Genomic DNA, 11994 nt, shown 5'->3' with positions numbered 1-11994 from the left:
CCACCCTTGGGGTCCCCTTCCAGCCTGGTGCCTGGCATCCTGTCCCCTCTCTGCCATGTCCTTGTCTCCAGAGCCAGGGCCACCCGTTCCAATAGATAGAGGTCAGTTTCCACAGCTGCAGAAGGAAAAGAAACAAAACCTGGAAAATTCAAAACCTACTCTGGAGCTGACAGGGGCTATCAGCAGAAGGGAAGGGAAGATAAGGGAAGGTAAACTTCAAAGGCGCAGCCCCTTTAGGTCCAGGCACAGGCCTGAGCATCGCCTCCCTCCCCTTTCCTCCTGGGGAGCCAGGGAAGTGGGCTGTACTAGATGGTCACGGCTGGGCCAGGCCAGGTGGGGCAGGGAGGGTGCTCAAGGCTTCTCTGTCCCCCAGGTGGAGAACAGACCATGCTGCAGTACAGCTTGGCCACCACTGGTGTGGTCATCAGGCACCAGGTGCCCAGGACGACGGGGCATGGCTATGGCAGGCGAGCCTGCAAAAGGCTGCAGGCCCAGCTAAGGAGGCAGAAGGGAGTGGAGCCGGGCAGGGAAGGGAGGATCATTAATGAGAAGAAATCACGGCCCCTCGTCAAGCCCTCACCAGACACCGTGCAGAGGGAGGGCTTTATTCCATCAGCTCATTGAATTCCCACAGGAGGCTCCGTGAGGTGGCTTGTCCCCATTTGTCAGATGAGAAAAACAAGTCCCAAAAGTCACACCGCCGGCAAGGTTGGTAGACTGGGACTCCAGCCCACGTGGTCTGATTCTGGGAAAAGCAGAGGTCCTCCACTCTCTCCACTCCCTCCCACCCCAAAAGGGCAGCCTCCCCACACCCGTCCTCTTGGCCCGCTCCTGGCATGATGGCCTGTGGGGCCAGACAAGTGGCAGCTCTTGTCAGCCCCGTGCAACTGACCTCCACAGGATGGGGCCTACTTCCCTCTCCGTAATCTGAACTGATAACACCTGCACTCCCGTGGCTGTTGGGGGTCCAGATGTCGGCCAAGGTGGTCGTTATGCCCGCTGAGTATGTGCACTGTGCCAGGCATGTACATGCTCTCAGCAGACCTCATAGCCCTCGAAGGAGATACTCTTCTCATCTCACAGAAGGGGAAACAGGCCCAGAGAGGTTAGGTAACTTGGCCACAGGCCCACAGCTGGTAAGTAGTGGAGACAGATTTGAACTCAAATCCCACACTCCTAACAGTTATGTCACATCCCTTATGGGGACAAAAGTAGCTATAAAACACTCTACAAATAAGGCACATTACTAACGCACGGTCGTGAATAACTACTACGTATTAACACAAAAACAAAAAAAGTAGACCAGGCACAGTGGTTGATGCTTGTAATCCCAATGTTTTGGTAGACCAAGGCAGGATGATTGCTTGAAGCCAGAAACTCGAGACCAGCCTGGGCAACATAGTGAAACCCCCATCTCTCCAAAAAATTAAATTAGCCAGGCATGGTGGCCCGTGCCTGCAGTCTCAGTTACTTGGGAGGGTGAGGTGGGATCGCCTGAACCCAGGATTTCAAGGCTGCCATAAAGATCACGCCACTGCACTCCAGCCTGGGCTACAGAGCAAGATCTGTGTGTAGGGAAAATCTCTCTCAAATTGTGTTTTTCCTCTACTCTTGTTGCCAGAAAAGAGGGTCCCAATCCAGACCCCAAGACAGGGTTCCAAGAGAGGGTTCTTGGATCTCACGCAGGAAGGAATTCAAGGTGAGCCACAGAGCACAGTGAGAGAAGCAAGTTGATTAGAAAGGATTCCATCACAGAGCAGGCGTGCTCAGAGAGCAGGAGGAAGAACTCACCGTCTTTGGTTAGTGTCTCTGCTTATAAGAAACTACAGGCCGGGCTCAGTGGCTCACGCCTGTAATCCCAGCACTTTGGGAAGCCGAGGAGGGTGGATCACCTGAGGTCAGGAGTTCGAGACCAGCCTGGCCAACATGGTAAAATCCCGTTTCTACTAAAAATACAAAAATTAGCCAGGTGTGGTGGCACGCACCTGTAATCCCAGCTACTCAGGAGGCTGAGACAGGAGAATCACTTGAACTCGGGAGGCGGAGGTTGCAGTGAGCCCAGATCACACCATTGTACTCCAGCCTGGGCAACAGAGTGAGACTTTGTCTCATAAAAAAAAAAAAAAAAAAAGAGAAACTACAAGGAGCAGTAAATAAACCTGGAACGTGCAGATATGTGCTCACTAAAGGTCAGAGCTATTGGTGCCATCAGTGACCGTGCATCCTCTGTCTTAGCCTGCTTACTGACACTATCTTAGTAAAGTGCGCTGCATTCTCAGGACGTGTGGACATTCTACGGGCCTTCTGGGAGAAGTCCTGTATGGCCATACACATTTTGTAATCATAATTGGCGGCCAGCTTAAGATGCGGCTATTTTAGACTGGGTGTGGGGGCTCATGCCTGTAGTCCCAGCACTTTGGGAGGCTGAGGCAGGAGGATTGCTTGAGCTGTTTGAGAACAGCCTGGGCAACACGGTGAAACCCCATCTCTACAAAAACTACAAAAATTAGCCGGATGTGGTGGTGCATGCCTGTAGCCCCAGTTACTCGAGGGGCTGAGGTGGGAGAATTATTTGAGCCAGTATCAGGCTACTGCACTCTGGTCTGGGTGACAGAAGGAGACCCTGTCTCAAAAACAAAAAGAATGTGGCTGTTTTCAGACAGCATGAACCTTATAGATGCCTTGTGAGTGCTTAGCTACACATTTTAAGATGGAGTCACTGTGGTTGTTTTATTAAACCAGAGGCCTGGTAAGCAGAGGTCCTTAACACTCTCACACCAAAACCACAATCATCAACACAAAAGACTCCTGTGACCAACAGTTGTGGGGGTTTTTTCCCCACACACTAAGCACTGGACACCAGCAGGGTGTCCTCAACTCAATTCCAACACTATCTGCCCAGCGCCAGCCTCAGGTCCCACAGGTGGGGGCTCACAGGACTGCCTCCCCATTCCCCATTCGCAAGTTTGGGCTCCGGAACGTCTGACTGACTGGCTTCAGGTTGGCGTTCCCATGACTCTCCTCTTTGGGGTCAACTAATTTGTTAGAGTGACGCACAGAACTCAGAGAAACACCTTCACTGGTTTATTATAAAGGATGTTACAAAGGATCCAGATGAAGCAATGTGCAGGTTGAGGTGCTGGGGAGGGGCCTGGAGCTCCCATTCATCCCTGTGGTGTCACCCTCTGGGGACACACACAAGTTGAACTAACCCTGTCTCCAAACCGTCCTGTAGGGTTTTGTCAGCATTCCTTTCCCAGGGAACAGGGTGGGGCCCTCTCTGGGGAGGGTCTTAAGACTCCCAATCAGAAAGGCCTGGGGAAGATTGGAGTCCTGCTTTGGGGCACATGAAAGGAGAAGACAGATTGTTTCCCAGGTCTAACACACCCAAAAGACACAAGGGCCTTCCCCATCATAACACAACACCCTGTCTGGGGTGGGGAGTGATGGGAATAAAAGGTAGACAGACGCTGGGCGTGGCGGCTCACGCCTGTAATCTCAGCATTTTGGGAGGCTGAGGCAGGTGGATCACAAGCTCAGGGATTCGAGACTAGCCTAGCCAACATGGTGAAACCCCATCTCTACTAAATATACAAAAAATTAGCCGGGCATGGTGGTGCATGCCTGTAATCCCAGATACTCGGGAGGCTGAGGCAGGAGAATCCGGGAGGCAGAGGCTGCAGTGAGCCAAGATCACGCCATTACACTCCAGCCTGGGACACAGGGTAAGACTCCGTCTCAAAAAAAAACAAAAGGTAGACGGGAGAGAGCAGAAGACAGGCTGCAAGGCGGATTCTCCGAGTGAAATCTGTGAGGCGGAGAGGTGAAGGCCAGTTGTAGAGAGGAGCCCAGGAGGACATTCCCGTGTGGAGTAGCAGGCGCAGCCAGCCAGCTCCTCTCCACCACTGGACGCTCCCATTCCTTGTAAAGGCCCTTAAGGAGAACCTGGACCCCACAAGACCACACTTCCAAAAGTGGAGACCCCAGGCTAGGCCAGCGAGTGGCCCAGCTCCGGGAAAATCCCTCCTGACCCCATTCCCACCGCAGGAGGTATCGCTGCACTGAATGACACGACGGCCTGCCATCTCCTCGTGTAGTTATCCCACAGGGAGGACAGCGTCGTGGGGTGTGTGGAGACCCCCTCTGGGGGCAAGGACTCGTGCTGGGTCCAGGTGACCTCTGACAGCAAACAGGCACCATTCACTGCGCCAGCTGGGGAACTGTGCCACTGCTCACTGAGCATCAGCACGTGAAGGCAATTGTTGTTGTATTTATGAGCTGATGCACGGTGAGGGCAGGCACACTCCCCAACCTCCCAAGGGCTCCACACTGTGTATCCCCGCTTCATGGATGGGAACACCCAGGTGGAAGCCCCGGGCTTTGCCGGTAGGAGCTGGGGTTTGAACCCAGTGATATGCTCTCTGGAGGACAGGCACCAACCTTAAGAGGATGGTGACTCCTGGTTTCTGGTGGACATCCTGAGCTGGGGCATCAGCTGTGACGGCCCCCACAAACGAGGTGTCCACCCCTGGTCTCTGCAGATGAAGCCTGAATGGAGTATGGATCCAGGCGTCTCCCTGTGGAGACGGCCCCTCCTGTACCTACACACCCCTTGACTTCTGCGTGGGCTGCTGGGCTACCTGAGAACTTCCTGGCCCCCACTGTCCACACTCTTCCTTCGCTCTCCCTCCACAGAAGCACAGGATTTAAAGTTGCCAGTTCTATGTACGTAAAGACACTGGGATTAATTAATTGGAGACAGAGTCTCACTCTGTCGCTAGGCGATGTGCAGTGGCGCGATCTCGGCTCACTGCAACCTGCGCCTCCGGGCTCAAGCAATCCTCCTGGCTCAGCCTCTCGAGTAGCTGGGACCACAGGCGTGCGCCACCGTGCCCACCTAATTTTGTTTGTATTTTTAGTACAGACAGGGTTTCACCTTGTTGGCCAAGCTGGTCTTGAACTTCTGGGCTCAAGTGATCCACCCCCTTAAGCCTCCCAAAGTGCTGGGATTACAGGCGTGAGCCACCGCGCCCAGCCAGACACTGCGACTGAGAAAGAAATTTTAGCCTGGCCAAGAGCTCTTCCCAGCAATTACCTGTCCAATGCCTCATGACTCAAGTCATGAAGAAGAGACAGGTTCTGCAGGGACTGCGATGCTGAGGACCCTGGGAGCGGGGGTAGGGGCTGCAGTGAACCGCAGTGAAGGAAGTCACACGAGGGAAGGGACTTTGGAGGACTCCCCAGGGAGGAGCCACATTCCACAAGTCAAAAGTAGCAATAACTAGAATTACAGCTTAGAAAACACAAATGCAGCGCTGACTTGCCGAGGTTCTACGCAGTTCAAAAACTGTTCCTCTCCCATCTACAACAGGAGGAAACTGGGCTTTGATGAGGTTAACGGCCCATGGCCGCAGTCAGCAGCGGAGCCCAGGGCTGCTCCTTAGCCACTCTAGATGCCGCGGCAGCAATCGCACCTCCACGTTCCACCCCATTCTCAACAGCCCTCAAAGCGCAGCTCGGAGGACTGCAGGGCGGTTTGGCGTCCAGGGCCACCCTCTGGCTCATCTCTCGAACGCCGCCTCCGACACCCGCCCAGCACGACCCAGCCTGGGGTGTCTCTGCAAGGGAGAGGTCAAGTGGGGGGCCCTCACTCTCATGTAAACGCAACTTGGGGCGATGCAGGATAGTGTCCAGCATTCAGGAAACAGGGCCTTGGTGGAAAGAGCGGCCAGCCAGGAGAATCAAGTCTCTAGGCCTTTTCAGAGCCGAAATGCAGCCAAGCAGGAAGGCGGACAGGCGCCCAGGGCTCCTGGGGCAAGGAGCTGCCCCTTCCCTCCTCCTGCGGAGAGCGGTCGCCAACCGCTCCCGTGCCTCCTCTTCTAGCCCAAGGAGTTCGCCCGGCCATCCCTAAGCCCAACAGCAGCCCCCAGGACTCCTCACAGGTCATAAGCCCCTCTGAGCGGCGACAGTCCTCGCATCCAGCCCGGGTCAGGGAGCGGGGGTGACTGTCCCCAGCACGGCGGCCAGAAGACCCCAAATGCGGAGCCTGCCCAAGATGGCGGCCACGACTACCCCGCGACAAGGCGGCCCCGAGCTCGGTGTGCCCGAGCTTGGAGCCCGCCGGACCGCACCAACACGGGGACCTCCCCTCTGCCACTCCCGAGACGGCGCCACCGCCTCCAACGGCCATCCCCGCCGTCGAGATGGCCGCCGCACACCCCTCGGTACCGCCCGCTTCCAGATCACTTAAAATGGCGGCGGCTGCGGGGCGGCACGGGGCGGGGCTGCGCCGGGGTAGGTCAGGCGGCGCGGGGCATGCTGGGCCACGCGCGGGCTGCCGGGAACGGGGCGGAGCGCGGCTGCGCCGGCGCGTCGAGGGGAGAGGCAGCAGCCGCGATGGTGAGCGGGCGTGGGGGAGGGGCGGCCGGGCCGGGCCGGGCCGGGGGCGGCGGGGGGCGGCTGGGCCGCGCGGGGGTCCCGGGCTTCGTGCTCACGCCGGCCCGCCGCCCCCAGGACGTGTTCCTCATGATCCGGCGCCACAAGACCACCATCTTCACGGACGCCAAGGAGTCCAGCACGGTGTTCGAACTGAAGCGCATCGTCGAGGGCATCCTCAAGCGGCCTCCTGACGAGCAGCGGCTGTACAAGGTGGGTCCCGCGGGCGGGCCGAGGGGAACGGGTACCCGGCGCCGGGCACGGGGCTGACGCCTACGCTGTCCGCGATGTAAACAGTAGCGGCCGGCGACGCCTGCGGGCGCCCGAGCCGCGGGACTGGGACATCCGTTGTGCGGGTGAAGCGCGAGCTGCGCTCGCCGCGGGGATCTCCGGTCCGGGGGCGATGTTTAGACCTCGTGCCGGGCCCCGGGCGCCGAGGGCACCGTGGCATCCAACCCCTGCAACGGTATCGCCCGCGCCGTGCAGTTGACGAAATTGAGGTTCGGCTTGGTCGCTTAACCAGCCAAAGGTCATTGGCAGCGCCAGGGTTCGAACCACGACCCCTTAATCCCCACCCTTCTTCGCAGGCCCATCGGAATCACGCTGTCCCCCCGGACACTCCTTCGGGTGGAGGGTTGGGGACTCAGTTAATGCAAAGAAAGTCAGGTCCCACTCGTTCTTCACCAAGCAACCGTTTGTTATTACCGCCCGACCTCCTGCTGATGTACTAGAAGCCCCCTTTCCCCTTGCAAACGAACTGAGATTATTCAGTGAGAATGGCTTGGGGTTTGGGGTCTGCATTGGGGAATCAGATGCATCAGCCTCTGATTTACGTCTCCCAACATTGTGAGGTTGTCGCCCAAGTGCATTGTTCAGATTCTAGAGGTGGAAACTGGGAAACTGACTTTTAGCTCCAGGCTCAGAGCCTCAGCTCCCATGGTCTCTAAAGGCCTTTCCTCACTCATAACTACTGGGACTTAGCAAATATTAAATGACCGTGCCTGTGCATGTCCCGTGTGCCACATGTCTACTTAGTGCTTTATGTTTCTTCCTAGCTCATTGAAACCCTCTGGTGGCCCTACGAATTGAGAATTCTGGTAATTCCTAGTTTACAGATGAGGAAACTTTGCATCAAAAGGCTCAACTACCAGCCAGCCGTGGTGGCATGGTCCTGTAGTCCCAGCTACTCTGAAGGCTGAGGCAGGAGAATTGCTTGAGCCCAGGAGTTCCAAGCTGGAGGGGGCTATGATAGCGCTTATGTTGGGTCTGTGCCACTGCATGCCTGGGCAACATAGCGAGACCCTGTCTCTAAAATAAAAAAATGTTCAAATGCCTAGTCCAGGGTGACGGAGCTGGGATTGAAAGCCAGGTCTGCCTATCTCCAGATAGCTCAGTGGCTCCTCAAATTAGATTTGCCTGGAGAATTTGGATAAAACGGGATTCTCAAGTCCCACCCTGGGAGGTTTTGATTTAGAAGTTCTTGGATATAACCCTGGAATCTGTGTATTTGTCAAGCAGCGTGGTGGTCCTGGGCCACACTGAGGGAACTCTCTCTTCCCTCCTCTGACTTCCCGTGTAGTTGCTGGTCAGAAGTCTTTGGGACTTGCCCCACGTAGGGCCTCTCCCAAGATCCTGCTTCTCTCCTCAGGATGACCAACTCTTGGATGATGGCAAGACACTGGGCGAGTGTGGCTTCACCAGTCAAACAGCACGGCCACAGGCCCCAGCCACAGTGGGGCTGGCCTTCCGGGCAGGTGAGAGGCCCACCACCCACTGGGCTGGGTGGTAGCCAAGCAGGTTGGGAACACTGTTCCAAAGAGGGTCATCAGGGAGCCTGGAGTTGAAGCCTTCAGGGCAGTGTCTTCCTCGTGCCTAAAGGGCTGGCAATATCCTTTCACAATGTGTTTGTTTCCTCATTTTTTTTTTAAAAAAAGAAGCAACCAAATGAGATGCTTACAGAAACCAAAGCTTATTTCGCGAAGCCAGCTCACATTTACAGGAGGCTGAGTGAGTGCCTGGCTCCGTGCTCTGCATGTTACTCTGTGTGTGGCTTCCACTGCCCTGTCTCATCCTCTCAGTAGCCCTGGGAGGTCCACATACCATCATCCATGTTCTGCAGATGAGGACACAGGCTTACCAGCAGTCACGTAGGGAGCCACGGTTAGGATGCTGACTGCCGGGCCCTTGCTGGAGTCAGACATCATACCAGGCTCTATGCTGTGTATCACCGAATCCCTCTGCATCTCTGTGTGGCTGAGATTTGGATTTTGCCAGTTTTCAGGTTCAGTAAAGTGAGCCTGGGGAGGTTAGGTCATCTGCTGTGACTGCCACATCTAGGATTCAGATCCAGAGCCTGGGCTTCCATCAGCCATACCCCACCCCTGCCCAAGCTTTAGAAACCTGGGGATTAGGGAGTGGTTTACTACTCGCCAAGATATCTTCTTCCACCCAAGAGAAAGGGAGGGGAGATTTAAAATATTTTGTCTCTAGGAACTTGAAGAGAGGTTATAGAGCTGTGTTTTCACAGCTGTGGACCCAGCAGCTGTGTGGATGGCTGAGAAAACTTGGATAAAGTTGTAAGGAATTCTTATTTTTCTGCCTGTAAGGGAACATAGCAAAGGCTGAAGAGGAAGAGTAGAGTCCTAGCTCCACCTTTCCGTTCCATAAGTTCAGGCTAGGCCTCAGTCTCAGCAGCTATATCCTCTGGCCAGCTACCTTGCCCTCCTGCCCCTCCTGGCCCCAGTGTTCCCTTCTCCTTAAAGGGGTGTGATGAGACTGGCTTCACAGCAAGGTGGTGTTGAGTCCTCATGCACCCCACGTCTGGCCTGCTGCCAGTGCCCAACAGATGGGAAGCTTCAGAGCCTTTCTGTGGGCTTTCTGCCCAGATGGTGATGTTAAGAGTCAGATGCAGGGCTGGCATAGACACAGGTCGTGCCTTGTACATGGGTGCATTTTTTTGTTGTTGTTTCTGAGACAGAGTCGCACTCTGTTGTCTAGGCTGGAGTGCAGTGGCGCCATCTCAGCCCACTGCAGCCGCCGCCTCCCGGGTTCAAGCGATTCTCTTGCCTCAGTGGCCTGAGTAGCTGGGATTACAGGCACGTGCCACCACGCCCAGCTAATCTTTGTGTTTTTAGTAGAGATGGGGTTTCACCATGTTAGTCAGGCTGGTCTCAAACTCCTGACCTCAGGCGATCCATCCATCCCAGCCTCCCAAAGTGCTGGGATTACAGGCCTGAGCCTCGGTGCCTGGCCCAGGGGTGCCTGTCTGAAGAGAGCAAGGGAGTGCCAAGAGCATATCTGGTCTGCTTCGTGAACCGAAGCTGGGCTGCGTTCCCCCAGAAGTGTCCCTTTCTCTAATTTCAACAGTGGTACCCCTAGAGGTTTGCTGTGACTTGGAAGATACTGATAGACCCATTTTGCAGATGAGAAAATCAAGGCTGAGGAAGGTGACTTGTTTTTCTCCCACAACCCCTAATATGGCATGGAATGTGGTGGTGACTCCGGAGCCCAGGTCACATCATCCCTCTTGCAGGTGATGGCTGTCTTGATAGGGGGCACAGCATGGGCTGTCAGCTCTTTGCTTCCCCATGGACTGCTTGCAGAAACACACTTCTGGGTGCAGCTCAACCCGTCATCATGTTGTTCTCAGGCCTTGAATGGGTGCCCCACCCTCCGCCTCTCCCCTCCCCCAAGCTTACCACTCAAGATGAGTATTTCAAATCAAATGTTAAAGGGCATTGTCCCGGCTCATCACAAAAGAATGAGGGAGGTAGTGAAGGCACGAATTGTCACAGGTTTGTGGCTTGGAAGATGCATTAGTTTCTGAACCTCGGCACAGTGGGCACGTTGGGCTGGATTGCTGTGTGGGTTGCCTTGTGCACCATAGCACACGGAGCCGTATCCCAGGCCTCTACCCACTAGATAGCGCTGGAGCACCCCACCTCCCCAGTTGTGACCGCCACAACTGTGATCAGGCATTCCAGCTTTCCCTGGGATGCCTGATCAGTTGAGAACCCTGAGCCAAGCAGAGATGGGTCTCCTAGCTGGAAGAAAGCACAGGAGAAAAGCTGTGGGTTTGTTTGCTGTGTGTTGGGGTGACAGTACGGACAAGACAGGGAAGGCCTTTGCCTTCCTGGAGCCAGTCAGAAGGGCAGTTTGTCCGGTGGTAAGTGCCCCTACGCCCAGAGTGTCAGGATGTCTTGACTTTTGGGGGTGCGTGGACTGGAGGTTCATCTGAGGTGGTGACCTGAGTTGGACCCTGAAAGTCCAGAAGCAGCCAGCCATTCCGAGTGCTGGGACCAGCAAGTGCGAAGGTCTGAGTTAGGAAAGAACTTACAGAACAGAGAGAGCCAGAGCCTGAGAGCGTGGGAGGCAGAGGGAGAGACAGACGGCAAGGACTTGATGGTATTCAGGTCATGATGGGAAGCCACTGGATGGTTTTAAGCAGGGGAGGAATAGTCTAGATATGTCTAGTGTGATTTTTTTTTTTTTTTTTGAGATGGAGTCTCACTGTGTCGCCCAGGTTGGAGTGCAGTGGCGCGATCTCAGCTACTGCAAGCTCTGCCTCCTGGGTTTATGTCATTCTCCTGCCTCAGCCTCTCGAGAAGCTGGGACTATAGGTGCCCGCCACCATGCCCCGCTAATTTTTTTTTTTTGTATTTTTAGTAGAGATGGGGTTTCACCGTGCTAGCCAGGATGGTCTTGATCTCCTGACCTCGTGATCTGCCTGTCTCGGCCTCCCAAAGTGTGTGAAGGGAACAAGGAGATATATTCTGGGTGAAGGGTGATGCTAGCTGCAGATGGTCAGCCCGGTCAGCCCTCAGACTCACTAGTGGATGTGGAAGATGAGGAAAGGGGCCCCAGCATGGTCAGTGGGAAGGGCTGGGGACCTTCAGGTTGGGCCCACAGGGGTAGGAGACATTACCGTGGGGCCACGGGGGTAGCTGGAACAGGGAGGTCAGTGCTGTGGAGACTACAGCCGTGTGGACGAGCGTTCGCATGGAGATCCCCAAAGCTGCAGATGATCACACGTGAACACCAAGGCCCCAGCTGGGGCAAGAGTTGGGATACCCCCCTGCAGCTCTGCTCCTTCCCCCACAGATGACACCTTTGAGGCCCTGTGCATCGAGCCGTTTTCCAGCCCGCCAGAGCTGCCCGATGTGATGAAGCCCCAGGACTCGGGAAGCAGTGCCAATGAACAAGCCGTGCAGTGAGGACCCCCAAGAGGCCCATTTCCCCCAATAAAAGAGATTTGGGAGTCTGCCTGGTTGCTGCCTCTTTTTCCCGCCCCTCCCTGGGATGGGTCCCACTCCCTGTGGGCTCCTTTTGGGGCTTGTGCTTGGCAGTTCCTGTGCTGTCCTGTCTCCCAGATCCTGAGACCCTGGCTGAGAACTTGGCCCAGCCTGCTGCTTAAAGGCACCATGGGGACCTGGGTTGTCCTGAGACCCAAGCCATCGTTAGCAGCTAGCCAGCCACACCAACCACGCCAGCGGGAGGAAAGGGAAGAACTGGGAGAGACACAAAGACCCGAGCCAGCCTCAGGGACAAGAGATTCCAGTT

At 55.7% G+C, this 11994-nt stretch overlaps 1 protein-coding gene across 1 annotated transcript; it reads left to right on the top strand.

Annotated features, from left to right (window-relative positions):
* The first annotated feature begins 6280 nt into the window (after positions 1-6280).
* ELOB (elongin B) lies at positions 6281-11697 on the top strand. Its single transcript, XM_019011947.3, has 4 exons — positions 6281-6399; positions 6514-6648; positions 8084-8189; positions 11536-11697. The coding sequence occupies exons 1-4, from the start codon at positions 6316-6318 to the stop codon at positions 11646-11648; spliced, it is 438 nt and encodes a 145-aa protein (XP_018867492.2). The 5' UTR covers positions 6281-6315; the 3' UTR covers positions 11649-11697.
* Positions 11698-11994: the final 297 nt, after the last annotated feature.

The sequence above is a fragment of the Gorilla gorilla genome, chromosome 18, assembly GCF_029281585.2.
Source record: "Gorilla gorilla gorilla isolate KB3781 chromosome 18, NHGRI_mGorGor1-v2.1_pri, whole genome shotgun sequence".
NCBI lineage: Eukaryota > Metazoa > Chordata > Mammalia > Primates > Hominidae > Gorilla > Gorilla gorilla.
The sequence above is the reverse complement of the archived record's forward strand: the minus strand, read 5'-3'. Positions and strand labels throughout refer to the sequence as shown.